The sequence below is a fragment of the Vicia villosa genome, linkage group LG4, assembly GCF_029867415.1.
Source record: "Vicia villosa cultivar HV-30 ecotype Madison, WI linkage group LG4, Vvil1.0, whole genome shotgun sequence".
NCBI classification, from domain to species: Eukaryota; Viridiplantae; Streptophyta; class Magnoliopsida; order Fabales; family Fabaceae; genus Vicia; species Vicia villosa.
The window spans coordinates 1,509,629-1,529,346 of NC_081183.1; the positions used below are offsets into that span (position 1 = coordinate 1,509,629).

The 19,718-nt window shown below is 33.9% G+C and overlaps 1 protein-coding gene across 2 annotated transcripts; it reads right to left on the minus strand.

Moving 5' to 3' along the window:
- Positions 1-2,188: 2,188 nt before the first annotated feature.
- On the minus strand, positions 2,189-7,304 carry LOC131594297 (casein kinase 1-like protein 3). Of its 2 annotated transcripts, XR_009281327.1 has the most exons (18): positions 7,045-7,304; positions 6,908-6,948; positions 6,727-6,796; positions 5,994-6,142; positions 5,721-5,816; positions 5,542-5,612; positions 5,244-5,305; positions 5,095-5,158; positions 4,895-4,979; positions 4,678-4,804; positions 4,121-4,203; positions 3,974-4,031; positions 3,772-3,887; positions 3,478-3,666; positions 3,272-3,366; positions 2,747-2,840; positions 2,456-2,511; positions 2,189-2,361 (listed from the first exon to the last, which is right to left on the minus strand). XR_009281327.1 is itself a non-coding variant. In XM_058866387.1 (15 exons), exons 1-14 carry the CDS (start codon positions 7,118-7,120, stop codon positions 3,490-3,492), a joined length of 1,275 nt encoding a protein of 424 aa, XP_058722370.1. In that variant the 5' UTR covers positions 7,121-7,304; the 3' UTR covers positions 2,959-3,366; positions 3,478-3,489. The 2 variants fall into 2 exon arrangements, 1 of the variants encoding a protein (XP_058722370.1); XM_058866387.1 differs by lacking the exons at positions 2,189-2,361; positions 2,456-2,511; positions 2,747-2,840 and having other exon boundaries at positions 2,959-3,366.
- Between the last annotated feature and the right edge of the window lie 12,414 nt (positions 7,305-19,718).

Sequence of the window (19,718 nt, forward strand, 5' to 3'; positions counted from 1 at the left end):
GGGAAAGAAATTTTAGAAATTGTATATGAAGGATTATATTTTTTGGAAAAGGGAAAGAAATTCTAGAAATTGCATATGATAGTCCATGTTTTTGGGAAAGGGAAAGATATTTCTAGAAATTGCATATGATAGATCACGTTTTTTGAAAACGGAAATAAATTCCAGGAATTGCATATGATAGTCCATATTCTTAGAGAAGGGAAAGAAATTTGAAGAAATTGCATATGATAATCAATGTTGTAACGCCCTATACTACTTTCGGGATGATCGACTGGCCCCACAAATCAACACGGGTCTTTTCTGCATGCTTTGACCGCACTCACACGCTAGATGGGAAACTTCCTAGAAGCCATCCCATAATTTTTCCAAGTCGAGCACGCTTAACTGTGGAGTTCTTGTAGAACGGGCTACCGAAAAGAAGATGCATCTTGTTGGTATAGGTAGTACCCATCAATCCTTATAAGCTTTCCTTCAACAATGCAGTCTCATACCTGCACGGCCTTAGGATCCCTCTCATTCTGATGTGGCGACCACTCCTTGCCATATTCATCCTCGAGTCTTACATGCGGTGTAACCACCCATCGCCCTCTTCGGCCTCGGGTGTTACAGCAAGTACAAGATAGTAAGAGTATGAATATTGAATACTTGACCCTCTAGTGAAAGAGGGTGTTTATAGCCCCCAACGATGCGCCAAGGTCTCCGTATTAGACTGGATGTGCAAGCCCAAGTTGGAGATTGCTAGGGTCTACGTGTGTAGTGGAGACTAGCATGTTGTCTCCAACCGGTTTCAATTGCCCTGAAATATCTGGAAGTGGAAGACGCGGTCTTTTCGGGGTAGGATGACTTCGTAACGTTCGGAGAGGCGTTGCGACAAACCCTACAAGGAGGTGTTGTCATCGGCACGTGCGAGGAATGTAGTTGTTCGAGAGGCACGAGACACTGCCTTCGTGTGACAGCTGTTGTTCGAATAACCTCATTGTCTTCGTCTGTCAGACAGGTGTTCTTTGGGCCTTTCACCCAGTAGCTTCGGACTGGAGCTTAGATTATGATTGGGCCAAGTGTAGGCCCAGTCCAGAACAAGTTTTGATATTTACATATTAAAATTTTTTTTAAAAATGGCTAATTTGATGGAATTTTTTTTAACCGGGCAGTTTTATAAAACCGACTCTGGTTTTATGATTCGAATGATTTCGGGCGATTCAATTCGATTTTTCTAGTTCTACTCTAGTTTTTACCCACTAGCAGTTTTGAAAGATTGACCCAACCGAATTCATCTCTGGTTCACGGTCCAACTGAATGAACCGGCCGGTTCAATTCGATTTTTAAAACATTGATTAAAACTTACGATTTTGATTCAAAAATATTTTGGTTCGAGTGTGGCAAAAACTTTTTCTTTTTTTCGAAAAAGTGTGACACAAACTTGTCTCATTTTAATGTTTTTATTCATTATTTTGATTCAGGCATATAAAAAGAGTCAATTATTTTGATTCAAGCATATGAAAAGAAAGATTCAATTAGTTTGATTCAAGCATATGAAAAGATTCCAGTATTTTGATTCAAGCATACGAAAAGATTCAATTATTTTGAATCAATTACATGTTGTCTCATTTTAATGTTTATATTCAATTGTTATAATAAAATGTGCTATGGAATAAATTGCATCAAGTATTACTTTTTCTAGTTCACAAAAAGAAAAAGACTGGAGCACCCCTTCTTTTTCATAAATTTCTGTTTTTAAATTTTCTTTTTTCCGATTATACCCTAATTCAAATACAGGTTTAAATTTGGTGACTCTTACTCAATTTTATCACAACAATTCACAATAATTAATTTATGATTTAATTTTAAATTAATTAGCATTACTTTTCATCTACGTATGTTACTAAAACAATGTTTTTAACAATTTTAAAAGATAAAGTACATCTTAAAGTTAGTAAAATAATATTACCCTACCTAGTCTATCAAAATTAACACAATCCTTTTTACTTTTTATATAAGGTTGTATCTTTAATATTCTTAATGATATCTAATTATGATCCTAAGTGGTAAATATTCTTAAAAATATATACCATTAAATAATCATATTCACAAATTTATAACAGGTTAAAGTAAGAAAATTGACTTAATGTTGGTCAAAATTCTAGTGATCAATGAGATCAAACATTAGAGTTATGACAATCATCTATATGTAGAAGTGTGTTCAATTGATGGCATTCAAAGAAATGTCTTTTACTCTTTCATTCTTAACTCATAGATTTTATAAAAAAAAATCCTGAAACAAGACAATGTTGGTAGCATCCATATTAATGCTAATAGGCCACATATTTCATCCTTCAGCCAATAGAGATTAAAAGAGAGACCCTGCAAAATAAAAATGTAAACCAATAGTGGCATCACTCATTTGGAATTAATTTTACTAAGGAACATCATCAAATGTATTGCAGTTTGTCCACACCTTGATAACATTGAAATATAACCAGATGGAATCTGGCTGTCTTTCAAATAGAAAACCTACAGATCAAGAAATGTTTGAAGATCAAGGTCAAACTAAAAAATTAAACAAAACATTGATATAATTTACATATTTTATTTTTGTCCTAACTACAAATTCAATAAAATTTGAAATTGGAAGGACACTGAAAATGCTTCTTGAATAACTAAGATTTAAATCTAAAGTTAAAATATGAAGATTGAAAACTTCATGTTGGAATTTTTGGAAGGGTTGAAAAGATACCACCAAAACTACCTTTGATGTCTGATGAAACCGTTATTTTGGGAGTCATTCGCCAAAACTTTTGCTTCTGATTCGGACAAGCTGCTTACCATTTCATAGACGGATGCTTCAAAACATGATATATACACAAACATAACTACAAGTGCACTATTTCTTATGTAGGCAGTCAAAATACAACAAGATAAAATAAATAAGCGACAAAAATGCTAAGTTGTGATCAAATGTATCTTAACAACTGAAAACGCACCTGCAATTTGTAATATTATCAAACAATTTAAAACAAACTATGTTACCACTTATTATACGGGACAAATCACAAGTGGCAAAAGGGGCAAATGCTGCCACACCACACATTAATTTTACATAAAAACATAGATACACAAGATTATTGTGTGCCATATTTGAAATTTATCTACAGTGAAGAAGCCAATCCTGTGAAGTCTGTATTTTATACCAAACAATCATTTGCAGAGTCACCTTAGGGAGGAATGAGCAACATAAATTGGCCTCAAAAGAGGAGCTAAGAAATTTATCAACCTTGTAGTACATTTGTAATATCTCCATTGGCAGCAATACTCCATAAATATGCAGGCTCCATGTGTGTATGTAGGGCATCTCGATCACATTCACACCTAGAAACATAGCACAACATAAACAGTGGTCAATGATATGAGTGGGCCATATATAGACATTAGACAATAGTACTCAATGCAGCATACACTCAATACAAACCAGAAAATTACCATATTAGGCATTCACTTAGCAGAACTTAAGTGCAGAACATTCATCCGACTACTTGAAGGACCAATTTTACTACTCCCTTGCCCATGTCTATGGTTTGCAGCTTCAGTGGATGGGGAAGGCTTCAAGGAGTTCCTTCTTGATGCCTCGAAAGAGTATGAAGTAGAAGGGACGGTTGCTTCACCAAAAATCTACAAAAATAATAAACAGATTAAACATTGCTCATTAAACACTAGTCTATTTCACAAGTTTGAAACATAGTCAATAGCAAAGAATGAGAACTTAAAACGACTTACATTTTTGCCAAGAGGGTTTTCAGAAGCTACATTTTTACCAACGGATGATTTAAATTGAAACTTAACGCCAGAAGTAGTAGCATTGTCGGATTTAATTTGCTCGGCTGAGACATCCCCTGAATATTAATCATTGTCTATTAGTAATAGTGAACAACACATTTTATTATGTCGAACAACAAAATGGTGTTCAAGAAGCACCAACCTTGTCGGTTATCAACATCCATGGGCATTGCCCGATTGTTGCTCGTTACAGGAACCGGCTGCAATATGACAAAACATGAATATTTTCAGATGCAAGGGAAAGACCCAAATCCCAATCTTCTTACAAAAATATAGAAGATATACTTACAGATATGTGGGACTGGACTCTACTCTTTTGAGACTGCTGGTACTTTAAAATTGTCCAATCAAATACATAATCAAATTTGTAACCTGTCATACACAAAAGGGAAGAAATGTATGGGGAAGTTACATGTAAGCATAGATATGAAAACAAGGACAAATATAGCTAACTTTACCACAACGAAATATAAATTTTGCATAATGGAGGACGTATATTAATTTTTAAAAATGTCCACATAACACCAGATTTTTTTATGATTTGGCCTTGATTTATAAAATAAAATTTAGGTGAGTTGAGTCCTAGAGGCTCATCAGTCATCAGGGTCATAGAAATCTCCAAGACTCGAAGAGCTTACAGAAGAACTACAGCTTCCATATTACCCACCAACAAAGTTCTTATATCAGAAGTGTAGGATTCGAATCCCCATCTTTGTGAAATGAATTATCAACTGAGCCAACCTTTGGTTGCTTATGATTCGGACATTGAACATGGCTAGTGTTGCACAACACTAAACATGCAAATAAGTAGAATATAAAGACAACTTAATGAACATTTATAATCACCTTCACGAGCAAATAACTCTCGAAATAGGCGTCTCAAGAATCCATAATCAGGTCGCTGATCAAAGGTCAAAGAATGGCAGTAATGAAAGTATGAAGCAAACTCTACAGGATGAGATTTGCATAAAACCTACATAAAACAGCAGACAAATTTGATGGTGATAAAAAATAAAAAATAAAAAATAAAACCATAAGAATAGATATATGGGCAAATTTTTACCTCAATAGGAGTTGATACTTTCTTTTCACATATTTTATCATACTTTTGCTTCTTTGTTGCAGCCTTTAGATTTTGCCAAGGAAGGCTAAACACAAATATTTAGTAAGACAGAAGTCAGAACATAGAATTATGTTGCTCTCAATAGGTAAATGCAAAAACTATTTCTGGAGGCAAAATAGCTATAGATAAGAGTGACATACCTTCCTCTGAGGAAGTACAAAAGCACATACCCTAGCGACTCCAAATCATCCCGCCGGCTTTGCTCTACAAATAAAATAGACAGTAAACATAAAGAAAATAATTGCATTTAGTTTGTTGTGAAAGGTTAAAATAATTTCTTCCGACTTACCAATGCCAAGATGAGTATTGCAGCTTGCATACCGTGCAGTACCTGTTAAGTTTTTGTTCTCCCTGTGTGGTACAGTTAAGTATTAATTTTGGGTATCTCTAGGGAATGAGAAGAAAAGAGATAAAGGAGAGATATCCATACACAAAATATAATGTGTTAATTTAAACTGATTACAAATCTGGTTGGAATATGATAATAACTCAGAATCAGAAGAAATAAATTTTCAACATAAATATCAAACCCAGTAAAAAAGAAGGAAACAAAGAGAATGAATTAACAATGGTAGAAAGTTAAAAACCTGTAGGGGATGTGGCGATTGGTTGTGGAGTCCCGATATCGTTTTGCAAGACCAAAATCAATTACATAAACCTGACATGTACAAAATAATCACTTCAGTTTGATGCAACAAATAGTTTGGGGAATGACAGGATCAGTCAACTCTAAATGTAGGGAAACCATTAAAAACAGGATATTCACCAGGTTTGCCTTCCGACCAAGTCCCATGAGAAAGTTATCCGGTTTGATATCCCTATGTAGGAATCCTTTAGAATGCACATACTCTATTCTGGTCATCTGCACCCGAATAAAAAACATGTAACCATTACAAATGCACACTTCCCTCACTTGGCATCATAACCCCGCAAGACATAAAACGCAGAGGCACCAATAACATATTCTCTGTGGGACAGACAAAACTAAGAAACATCTGAAAGAAACAAAAAATCTGGAACTAAAAGTGATGAGGGTTACCATTTGATCAGCCAACATCAAGACAGTTTTGAGAGAGAACTTCCTCCCACAGTAAACAAAAAGATCCTCTAGACTAGGCCCCAATAAATCCATAACAAGCACATTATCTTCCCCGTCTACACCACTCCATCTTATGCTTGGAATACCACCTGCATTAAACAAAATTCCAACATGTTCAATTTAAGTCTCCCCAATATCATAACAATACCAATTCACCCACTCCCTCCTAACAACAAAGGCGAGAATAAACATATCACTTAAAGTTGTTATTAAAACACAAACACCATTGGAGTAATACTCAAACAGGTCTCCTTTAAACCACAGAGACCTATTTGATGCTACAATAATACCTCATATATAGATCAAATTAATACTTGACACAAACTAAATATCCCAAAAAAACTAATTTGACTGATAATCAAGATATTGTAGCATCAAACTAACACTTTTCACTTCTCCAAAACCAAATATATCACCGTGTTATATCTCCAAAAACCAAATATATCACTGTGTTATATCTCAATGACAAGTTCAAACCTATACAATACTCTTATATGGCTATAATAATCTATGTAGCACTGACACCGACACTTGCAAATTACCTTTAATTTATTATTTTTTCAAATTATTATCAGTGTCTACGTGTCAATGTCAGTGTTGATATGTCAGTGTCGTGTTGCTTCATACATATTGATACACACAAAAAATGAAGAAAAAAACACAGGAACCATACTTCCTCCTTGAAGAATATTATACAGTTTGGCTTCATAGAGCAACTGCGGATGCTTCGTTTTACCAGTCTCCTACAATAAACACAACCAGCAAACAACGAATTCAACAACCAAATCCAAAACTACAAACACTTCAATTTATTCATCAAATTCAAAAAAAAAAAATGTTTAAATCAAACGTACGATCTTCACAGCGACGATCTCGAACGTATCAATATGAGTAGCTACAGAATCAAATCGAATCAAAATCAGAACAAGTAGTAATAACAACAAAAACAAAAACAGTTTGAAAATCGATTGGATTGAAGAAAAGGACGCACCGAGATAGATTTCACCGAAGGATCCGCTTCCGATCTTACGACCTAGCTTGAACTTGTCGCCGATGATTCGATCCATTATCGGAATTCTGAATGAATCTGATGATAGTGTGTTGCTTACAAACAGAATGAAACCCTAAGCTATAGTTACATAGATAGATACAGAAGAATATAGATACAACAAGAAGAAGAAACGCTAAACCAAGTAGCCGGTAGCCACCGCAAATGGAACTATGAATTCAACACGCGGACTAGTTTTGTCTCTTTATCAATCTCTTATTACATCTTCTTCCTTTTTCTTTTCTTTTTTTTTTTACTTTATTTTATTTAATTAAAAGTAAAATTAAATATTTATTTGGTCATATTAAAAAAAATTAAATATACTTTTAATTTTTTTACTTTTTTAAAAAAATCAATTTTTTGGTCTCCCTTATTTATGTTTCTTTTTTTTTTTTTGTGGTCCTCGATCATACAATCGACTTTTAATGACGTGTCAAACACACTATTATGTGTTACATATATTATATACTCCCTCCGTTTTTTATTATAAGTCGTTTTAGACTTTTCACACAGTTTAAGAAAAATAATAATTGTTGTATGAAAATAAGAAATTATGAAAGTTTTTACAAAATTATCATTCATTAATGACATATGGAAGATAAATTTATATAACTGAAAGGAGAGAATAATAAATATTTAAGGATATAATAGGAAAAGTAGCATTAATTATTCATTGGAATTGTAAAGCGACTTATATTTAAATACAATTTGTTTTTCAAAACGACTTATAATAAAAAACGGAGGGAGTATGATATAATAATGTAATGTCATGTTATTATTTATTATTATTAATTGGAATTTGATAAATATTTTTATGAATAAAAAATACATTGAATTAATTCAATGTTTCATTTTGCATAAGAATCCTAATTTCTTACATTGTTGATCAGAGGGTGAAGTATCGGTTTCTTCTAATTTCTCAACCTCGTTCTTTTATTAATTAATGTCGTTCTTTAGTTCGAAGCATAATCACCTTTTTTTCGTCTCGCTTGCAGTGACACATTTCTCAAATGAAGAACAACCCACGACATTCATGGAAAAGAGACAAAGAGGTTAAGTTTTGTCTTAGGTATGTGTATCATTCTTCCCTCTTTTAGATACCTAGGTAACTGTTATTGTTTCTTAATATGGTCCATATGCAAGAACCTTAATTTTCTGTCAGTTGTATGTGGTCCAAACGATATTTCCCATTTTTCGTATTTGTTTAATCTAAGATGTTGACCATATGGTTAGCTAGTGGGCCCTTGATTTCCCGTGTAGTGGACCCATGTGTTTAATCTAATATGCATGCTAAAAATGATTTACAGGCCAGCAGATATTCACAGTATTAGATTAAGATTACATCACAGGGGTGAACTTGTACACTTCTCTATTAAATGGTATATGGGTGGGGTAGTGACATAAATGAGTTGGAAGACGGATGTTGACTATATATCATATATGGATTTGGAGTATTTGATTAAAAGTGAGGATTATTTTAACATGAAATGTTTATGGTATATTGGAACTATAGGTTTAGCTATAGTAAATGACTTAGACCCCTAAAATGTGATGTCGGTGCGTTGAAACTCATAGAAGATCTTAGTGGATTCGACTTGGTTGATCTGTGTGTGGAACACAAGGTTGATAACCCTGACATAATATATGAGGCTAAGGCAATCCATGGATTTGATGTTGATGATGATGTTGAAGTTAACAATGATAAGGAGGATAATGTTGAAGTTGATAATGATGTTTGAAGTTAACAATGATAAGGAGGATAATGTTGAAGTTGATGATGATCTTGAAGTTAACAATGATAAGGAGGATAATGTTATAGTTGAAGATGATATTTAAGTTAACAATGATAAGGATGATAATGTTGTAGTTCATGATGATGTTGAAGTTAACAATGATAAGGAAGATAGCGATGGTACAAATGTTGACTATGTTGGAAGTGAAGGTTCATCTGAAAGTGATATTTGATATCAATGAAGATTCTATTGAATTGGTGTTAAGTTCCAAAATGTAGTTATTTTGTGTTTGTAAATAGTGGCACTTATCGATACTTTTTGTTAATATCGTTGAATAATTCCCCATTTTGTGCATAAATACGTATTATTTGTGAATAGATATATTTTCATACACTTTTATACTTTTTGATAGTTTTCTACTCTTTTTGTAGGTATTCTTGCGTATTTGGAGCATGAGCACTAACGTGTCGAAGATACGGCTTCAAACGCTCGATTTTGAGCGGCGGAATCAATTCATTCGGCGAATAAAGCTCAAAACCAAAGAATAATAAATCACCAATTTGGTTGATATGTTGTCATTGTTAGATGGGAAATTGAATAAGCTTTCCAACGCTTCGAACCGGGCGCAAATCGGAGTTACGGTTCTCAAGTTACGCCATTTTTACTAAAAGTTGTTTTTTTCAATTCAGCAGGTTGGGCGCGATGCGCGCTCCTGCGCGCGACGCACGCTGTACCAGATCCAGAATTGTATAAATAGGCGGAAATCAGATATTTTAGGGCATGGTTGGATATTTTAGAGCTCCAATCCATCCAATAGCATTTTTTGAGTGGAAAGATGCTAGAAAAGACATTGGAGTTGTCAAATGGATGATCCGGGGTTGAATCCTTCATCAATCGGAGCCGAAAAACCGTGAGATTTTTGAGTTTTTCTTCTTCTCTTCTCTTTGTGGTTTCATTTGTGGGTTTTATATATATATATATATATATATATATATATATATATATATATATATATATATATATATACTTTGATCTCATGTATATTTGTCGCCCATGGCGTTGTATAAAGTTGCTTTACAATATAAACTTGTTGTTTTTCCTGATTTTTTACATCTTGATGTTTGGGTTATGTTTGGTGGGTTGTTTTGCATCTTGATGTTAGGGGTTTGTGTTGTTGTAGAGATAGACCTCACAAATCTTGATTAGGAGAGATAATCATTAGCTTCTTGATTGTAGAGATATATGAAGAGTTAATGTTCACTTTGTGTTGGTTCGTAATGCTACCGGGTTGTTCGATCGGTGGAGACATCGTCGATCGAGCAATATTTTAATTTAACACGGTAAGCTACCGTATGTTTGATTGATGGAGAAATCGTCAACTAAGCATACGATAGAACTCGTGGAGGTGTTTGGATATGAATGCCGACAACGGGCAACACGTGAATGGTTTAAGGAGTATAGTAGACTGAGTGCAACTGGTCGATAAGTTTAAGTTTGTGAAGAGTACATTATATGCAATACTTGATAGTTTCTTCTATTTGAAGAATGTATTCTTTTTGTGTTGATATTTACTTTTCCATTTCATATTTAAATTCATTCAAAACCAAACTCATAACTAAGAATCCGTCGAACGACAGTTCAGTAGCACTAATCTCTGTGGACACAATAAATTCCCGGATAAATATTTCCAAAACTTTTGTTGCTTGCCGCTTTACCGCTCCAACAATTTGGCGTCGTTGCCGGGGATTGGTGTTTCTATTGAATTCGCATTGCGATAGTTTCTTTGTTTTTGAGTTTTGTGAATATCGTATATTTGTGAATTTCCTTATACTTGTATACTTTTGTATAGTGGATTGTATAGATACATGTTCTAATTTTGTTTGGTGGACTTATTAAACAAGTTGAGCTCGGATAGTTCTTTAATTTCAAATCTTCACTTTTCAACTTGTTTAGTTAATTTCACCAAACTTTTGTAAAAATTATGTTTTTACTTATCGTTACGTGTTTGTTAATACATGTTGTTTACGTATTGTTGTATATTCTCTTGTTTCGTAATGTTTGTTCGTGTCTGGTTAGGATACTTTCTTTAGGTTCGCGTTGGGTGAAAGCGTTGGCGTGTCGTGGAGAAAGCTACTACCCGAGCACACTAAAGGCGTCGAGCTTACGACGTAAAACAAGCGCTTGTTGGGAGGCACCCCAACGGTTTTGACTTTTGTAAATTCTGTTAGTTGTGTAAAAGGAGATGTGTAGGTGTTAAGTGGAGGCTACACCAGTTGTGCAGTCTTCTGGACTGGTTTTTGCTTTTTTGGTGTAGCGCGTGTCGCGCACAAAGAGGGCGCGTCGCGCGGCCTGGGAGCTGAAGATCTTGGTTTGGCAGAACATAGCGCGCGTCGTGCGGTGTTGAGGGCGCGTCGCGCGCCTTGTAACTTTTGGCCAATGAATTCTTTTTAATGGTTCACTTGGCTAGCCTTTTTCCCACTTACACCAAGGCTTTATAGTATAGTATTTTATAGTTTTATTTTTTATTTCTTTTGTTGTTGTTTAGACTCAAATTTTGGCCCGATTACTTGGAGTCGCATTTGGTAATTCTCCGATTGTGATAGATTCAACATGCTGGTTGTGCGGTAATGATTGCTCAAATTTGTACGTCGCAAGGTACTCGTTTATCGCTTTCTATAGCATAGCATGTTTATGAGACTTTTCATTAGTACACATTTCATATTACTCATTCTTTTTGCATAACTTGCTCATGACTTGAATCACAAATAGTTTTCCCTTTTTACCATAAATGTGAGGTGGCTTTCCATTGTGTATATATGCGAGAGACCGACATTTCTTGTTCTAACTGAATATTATTATGTTTAATCTTTCGTTTGTATTGTTTTTGTGAATGCACGAAAGTGATCAAGGCACTTGTTTGATTTTGAGCACAACTACCATAACTAAATATTCAATTCACCTTGTGAGTGTGTGATCATTAGTATCCCTTTTGAGCCTTTTTGTCAATGTCCATGTTGTTTTTGCTAAATGCTTGTCTATGAGTATGTGGTTCTCATTTTTGTATGGATGTTGATTCTTTGTTTTCTTGAACCTTCAACCATGATTTTTGGTTTGAATTTTTACCTTGCCTTAGAAAGTAGGGAGTATTCACTTTATGTTATGGTTGAATTCAAGTTGGGGAGAGAATGTTTGCCTCTTTATGATGTGATTGGTATGAGGTTATGAAAAGAAAAAGAAAGAAAAAAAATGTGACCAAGAAAGAAAGGAAAAAGAAAGAAAAAAGAGAAAAAGTTTGAAAAAGAACATAACAAAAAAGAGTTTGGAATAAAGATTTGTGTTAATAAGTTTTGTGTTTGGTGTGAAACTTGTGATGAAGAAGAGAGTTGGATTGAAATTATATTGTTTGAAACTTTGTGGAAGTAATTACTCTCTTAGGTTTAGGCAAGTTTTTGTTTCGATTAGCTTTAGGACTTATCACTTGTTTGTTAACCGAGCCACATTACAACTTTGAAATCCCTTGTGATTCGTGTCATTGCATTTTCAATACTATTTTTAGATGAACGCATAATTTTGTCTATTGTTTGCAAGATTGTTGGATGAGTGTTCAAAGTCCTCACCTTTCGGTGTTTTTCCATCTACCGATGAGTTTTTGCTAGGCGTGATTCGTGATTGAGCTTGTTTTGTTTTAGAATGTTTTGTATGATTTTTGTACTTAGGATTCGTTTCATTTTCATGTTCGTTGTAGGATTGTGGTAAGTATTTACTTTGTTCGTACGTTTTTGTTTGAACCATACAATTGTTTCGTTTTTCTAAACGTTGTTGATTCTTGATTCTTTGGATTTTTACTTTTGCGATTTGAGTGTTTGGCCTTGTTTGAGGACAAACAAATTCAAGTTGGGGAGAGTTGTTAAGTGCCAAAATGTAGTTATTTTGTGTTTGTAAATAGTGACACTTATCGATACTTTTTGTTAATATCGTTGAATAATTCCCCGTTTTGTGCATAAATACGTATACTTTGTGAATAGATATATTTTCATACACTTTTATACTTTTTGATAGTTTTTTACTCTTTTTGTAGGTATTCTTGTGTATTTGGAGCATGAGCAATAACGTGTCGAAGACACGGCTTCAAACGCTCGATTTTGAGCGGCGGAATCAATTCATTCGACGAATAAAGCTCAAAACCAAAGAATAATAAATCACCAATTTAGTTGATATATTGTCATTGTTAGATGGGAAATTGAATAAGCTTTCCAACGCTTCGAACCGGGCGCAAATCGGAGTTACGGTTCTCAAGTTACGCCATTTTTACTAAAAGTTGTTTTTTCCAATTCAACAGGTTGGGCGCGATGCGCGCTCCTGCGCGCGACGCTCGCTGTACTAGATCCAGAATTGTATAAATAGGCGGAAATCAGATATTTTAGGGCATGGTTGGATATTTTAGAGCTCCAATCCATCCAATAGCATTTTTTGAGTGGAAAGATGCTAGAAAACACATTGGAGTTGTCAAATGGATGATCCGGGGTTGAATCCTTCATCAATCGGAGCCGACAAACCGTGAGATTTTTGGGTTTTTCTTCTTTTCTTCTCTTTGTGGTTTCATTTGTGGGTTTTGTATATATATACTTTGATCTCATGTATATTTGTCGCCCATGGCGTTGTATAAAGTTGCTTTACAATATAAACTTGTTGTTTTTCCTGATTTTTTACATCTTGATGTTTGGGTTATGTTTGGTGGGTTGTTTTGCATCTTGATGTTAGGGATTTATGTTGTTGTAGAGATAGACCTCACAAATCTTGATTAGGAGAGATAATCATTAGCTTCTTGATTGTAGAGATAGATGAAGAGTTAATTTTCACTTTGTGTTAGTTCGTAATGCTACCGGGTTGTTCGATCGGTGGAGACATCGTCGATCGAGCAATATTTTAATTTAACACGGTAAGCTACCGTATGTTTGATTGGTGGAGAAATCGTCAACTAAGCATACGATAGAACTCGTGGAGGTGTTTGGATACGAATGCCGACAACGGGCAACACGTGAATGGTTTAAGGAGTATAGTAGACTGAGTGCAACTGGTCGATAAGCTTAAGTTTGTGAAGAGTAGATTATATACAATACTTGATAGTTTCTTCTATTTGAAGAATGTATTCTTTTTGTGCTGATATTTACTTTTCCATTTCATATTTAAATTCATTCAAAACCAAACTCATAACTAAGAATCCGTCGAACGGCAGTTCAGTAGCACTAATCTCTGTGGACACGATAAATTCCCGGATAAATATTTCCAAAACTTTTGTTGCTTGCCGCTTTACCGCTCCAACAATTGGATTGGGCAACAGTCTTACATGCTAAAACTTAAACAACCCAGGCATAATGTGAGAAATCTCAAGCTAAGTTTGAACAAAATCATGGTGAGGATTCTAATCAATTGTATCCACCTGCTGAAAGGGAAGATGAGCAAGAGTAAAAGACTTTTCTAAGTTATAAAAGTGGTGGGGCTATCAAATTCCAATTGGGTATGGTTTTTAATATTAAAAAGTTTATAAGGGATATTATAAAGAAATATGCCAAAGAGAGTAAGAAAAATGTGTTCTTGAAGAAGAATGATGGAAAAAGGATTGTGGTTAAGTGTATGGTTTGCTGTAAATTCTATATGAGGTTAAGTAAAAGGGTTGGAAACCAATTATGGCAAGTAGTTAGTCTAATTAATGATCATACATGTTACAGGAAACCTAAAAATAGACAAGAAAAACTGAATGGCTAACCAAGGAATTTGCCCATATTTTAAGACATAATCCTGACATTAAACCTCTTGGACTACAAGCTGAAGCAATGGATAGATGGGGAGTTAAATGTCCTCTGACCAAGCATATAAAGCTGAAATAAAATCAATAGAATTGATATAGGGGGCTGGTGGGGATTAATTCACTCATCTAAGGAGTTATGCACAAGAATTACTAAACTCAAACCCAAACAGTACTATTGTGATCTAGTGCTCTGATTCTTATAGTGGTTCTGTCTTTGAAAGGATTTACATCTATTTTGAAGCTTGCAGAGTTGGGTTTGCAATGACGTGTAGGCCACTAATTGAGCTAGATGTCTGTTTCTTAAAAGGATATTATGAGGGTCAGTTAATGGAAGCTATATAAAGGGATGGAAATCATCAAATATTTCTAATTGCCTATATTGTTGTATAGGATGGGACTAAAATTTCCTGGGAATGGTTCATTAAACTTCTAATTAAATACTTGCAGGCATTCAATCAAAGAGCATATTCATCCATATCTAATCAGCAAAAGGTAAAATACATTGTCCTTTCATATTTGTGAATTGCTTTGTCCTTTCATATTTTTATGCATTATACCTTTCATATTTGTGTATTATAATGTTGGGATTAGTTCCAGCAGTTCAAGGTATTAGTGATAATGTGAAGCAAAGGTTATGTGTGAAGCACCTGTGTTTTAAATTTTAAAAAGTACCCATAGCTTGGATTTAAAAGAAACCATATGGGCTGGAGCTAGGGCTACAACAATTGCAGGATAAATGTTAAGGATGAAAACTTTGAATGAGGCTGCATGGAAGGAAATGAATGATGTCCCTCTCAAGTTCTGGAGCTGTTCACACTTAAATACCTTTTCCAAGTGTGATTTGCAGGTAAACAATATGTGTGAAGCATTTAATAGAGTTGTTTTAGAACACACTGACAAACCTATAATCATCTTATTAGAAAGGATTAAACACTATCTAACAAGGAGGATTACTACTCAGAAGGAGATGATGTTTAAGTATGCTAGAGAAATTTCTCCAAGGATTCAATTGATACTTGAGAAGAACAAGAAAGATGCGGGGGGCTGGTCACCTACATGACACATGGATGATGATTTAGCCATTTTTTAGTAACAAATGGCATTGAAACATATTGTGTCAACCTCTTGTTGACGCGGTAAAGCGGCAAGCAAAAGATTTGAAAGTATTACTCTAGGGTTTATCGTGTCCATAGAGAATGGTCCGGTTAGAATACCATTCAACGGTTTCTATGTTTTCGAGCTTGATTTTAAATGATATAAAAGTAAAAAAGTTATAAATAGGTAAATAAATACATTCTTAGGAGAAAATAACCTATCAGGCATGAATATACACTACTCCTCACAAAATTAAATCTATTTATTAGTTGCACTCAACCTACGATACTCGTCATTACCATCACGTATCTCTCACATCAATGTTCATCTCTGAAGAACCAATAAGACGTATCACAATCAAGGTAATCTCTAACGTAAAGTTGAGAGAATATTCGTGTTCTCGTGTTGGCGATCTCTCGTGCGCAACTCAAACACAGAAGCATTAAGCTTCGATACAAAGTGATTGTTAGCACTAAATCCATCTCTAGAGTCTAGAGGCTAACAAAAATCTATCCCTAACCAGAAGTCATGAAGTATATTTCTATAGCAACACAAATCCAAACATAAATGCAAAAAGATTAAGGAAGATAACAATAATGATTTGTAAAGTAAGTTTTATACAACACCATGAGCGATAAATATACATATGTTCATAGTAAATGTACAAACAAAACCCAACAAAATAGATATACACAAAGAGGAGAATATATAAACCAAACATCTCACAGGTTGTCAGCTACAATTGATGAGCAATCCACCTCCGATCATCCAAATGCACAACCCAATGTTGTTTTCTAAGTTAATCCTGAAAGTATAATGCAAAACTTAAGAATTTGACAAAACCTGGAAGTATAATGGAAAATGATTCAGATATGGAAGATGTTACAACATGGAATCTAAAGGTTGTAGGGTTTGACTACAGTTCCATGAACAAAAAGGTCAAAGTCCTCACTTAGACGTTTGTCTCTCTTGAGAAGAAAATTGAGTTCCTAATGAAGGACCACATGTCCTAGGACTCTACTCAACATGTGTACCCTCACAATAGAGGCAACAAGAAATCATCTTGGAAGTGTCACCATTGTGTAAGATATGGCCATATAAGACACTTTTTCTATAGATTTTACGGATATCCTAGGTTTTATAGTCATTCAAGGCCCAAAGGAAAGAAAGGGAAGAAAAGTCAAACAAATAATTAGTGGAAACCCAAGGAAAATGTCACTTGTCTTATAGCTTATACATCTCTCAAAGTTTCCTAAAGAGAAGATTGGTATTTTGATAGTGGATGTTCAAGGCACATGACTTGTGAAAAGAGTTATTTTGAAGAATTGAAGTCGTGCTCAGATAATTATGTTACCTTTGGTGATGGAGCAAGAAGAAAAATCAAGGTCAAGTGCAAACTGGTCTATCCAAGTCTTCCTGAACTTAATGATATGTTTCTGGTAGAAGAATTGATTACAAACTTGATCAATATAAATCAACAATGTGATCAAACTTTCTCATTATCTTCAATCTTTTTCTATGCCTACACACAACAATTACATATAATCTTTTTTGCTGGGTGTCATCTAGATACAAGATTGAAAAGGTCCAATTTAGGATTGATGTAAATTGAATTGGGTTAAAATTCTTTGGGGGTTTCATTGAGAAAACCAGTTAATATTTTTCCTCCAAGATCATTGGTAATTTGGGGGGTTTTGCACAAGTCTTTACAATTTGGATTCATCCGAGTGAAAATTTTGAAGAACGAAGATTATGTCAAAGGAGTAATGCTAAACAGAGGATCAATTTAAAGACTTGGGACAAGATTTCGCAATTTGGATTCAGCCGAGTAAAAGCTTTAAAGAAATGAGCTTTGTCAAAGGAATATCGGTAAATTGAGGATCAATTGGAGATCTTGGGACACTTGATCCAACTCAAATCAAGGGAAGAGAAGAAGATAAAATCAACATCTAACATAGGGTTTTGAGAGTTGGATTGCTATTTGTTCTCTTGTTTACAACATTTGTAAAGGTTAATTGACTATCTTAATTCCATTTGGAATTAGGGGGAGACATACCCATATAGAGGTCGATTAGGGAACTGCCTACTCTCTCTCTCTCTCTCTCTCTCACACACACACACACACACACTCCCAACAATTTGACAATTTTCTTAGTGTAAAATTTCATATACTGATAATTTTGTTTGTGTTGAAGCATTTTAAACAACTTTGTACAATAATCACAATCTATACAAATTGCAATTGGTTTTTCATATCTTTAACACAAAGGAAATTCAGCTTGGTATTTATTAGTCACAAAGTGTTTGATAAATTGTTTTAGTCAGTTTTTGTGTTCTAATTCATTGGAAATTGATTATCAAAGTGAAAAAGTATTGAAATGTATTTTAGAAAAACAGATTGATTTGTTTTCTCATCATTTATGATACGTTTAAATCACATCATTATGGTTTAATATGCATATCTGATTATTTCGATAACGATTCAAAATAGACGAGTGTCATCCAAAATAACTTTCGCTTGCCATAGAAAATATATTTTTTAAATAGAATTTAAATCAGAAAATTTTATTAGGGATATATTCACCCACTCTAGATCGTTGCCTTCATCTAACAAGTATTTTTTGTCTTACAATCCTTCCAAGAGAAAAGATATTTACGACTATGGAACAATTGTATATGAGTTAGGTTTAGAATAAAATTTAGTGAATGAATCCTTTTATAGTTAAATATGTGTATCATACCCCTCGGTTATTAGCAAAACCAAAAAAAATACATTATTTAATAATTAAATAAAAAAGAAAGACGATACTTTTAAAGAAATAAAAACATAAGTTGTAGTTGTTGGAATTCGAAGCATGTACCCTGAATTAGTTTACCTTTCGGTTCCCTCCTACAATCGAGAGAATAAATGGTACTTTTTTTGGAAAAAAAGCGTGGCGTGTCCAGAAATTATACCTCGGCTTTTTTATTAGGTGAGATAAAAGTGTTGTCATAAAATGTATTATTTGTAATAGTGGCACCATCTAATTCAGAATAATAATTGGTCACCTCTTGTCACATCTCATCCAATTCTTCAATCCAATTCCCTTTCACTCGAAGAGCCAAAATATCATCAAGCTTTTAACACACGCATGAAAAAATTTAGTGTTGGCATCCATTTCCTTCAACCATTTACTCTTGAACCTTTGAAACAAAAGAGAATCATTAGTCTCGAGTAAATACGATAGATCCACAATTGCTCTAGTCCTAGTAGAAATCTCATCACAGTGAAGCACACCAAGATCAACTCTAAGATCCAAAACATAATCTCCTTTCTCAAAGCATCCAAACAAAAGTTCACATTACCAAACACCTCTATTCTCACACTTTCAAAAGTATATTTCAAAGACTTGAGATATTCTCTTTAAGAACAAAGGATTTCCAATTCAAAGAAATGGTACTAGACTAACTAGACTGGACCTCCCTCAAATTAGAATGCCTAAGCCAATGATCATTATTAGATTTTGGTCCCCAAAAATTATTTTCATAATGAAGGGTGAGTAAAGAGTGATCATATACATCTCTCAAGATAGTCCACTGATACATGATACCCTACTAATTACACTAATCATCAGAAACAAAAAATATATATCCAACCTACTAGTTGCCCTCATTAGGTTGAAACATTCTAATTTTTGTTTTATTATTTATCATTATCAACTTGATTAAATTATTTTTATAATTCAAAAAAACCAAATAGATGAATCAAATTTATAAAATATTTAAATATCTACTATAATAACTAATATAAAAAGTATTCAAATATCTATAATCTACTTAATATAAATTTAAGATTGTCATAATAACAATCCTAGACAAAACCCTACTTAATATAATTGTAACAAAATAGAAACTAAAATAAACACTACTTGATAGACAACCCGTCAAAATTATCTATTACAATATACTCAATAAACAAGACACAACTTGATAGTTCTATT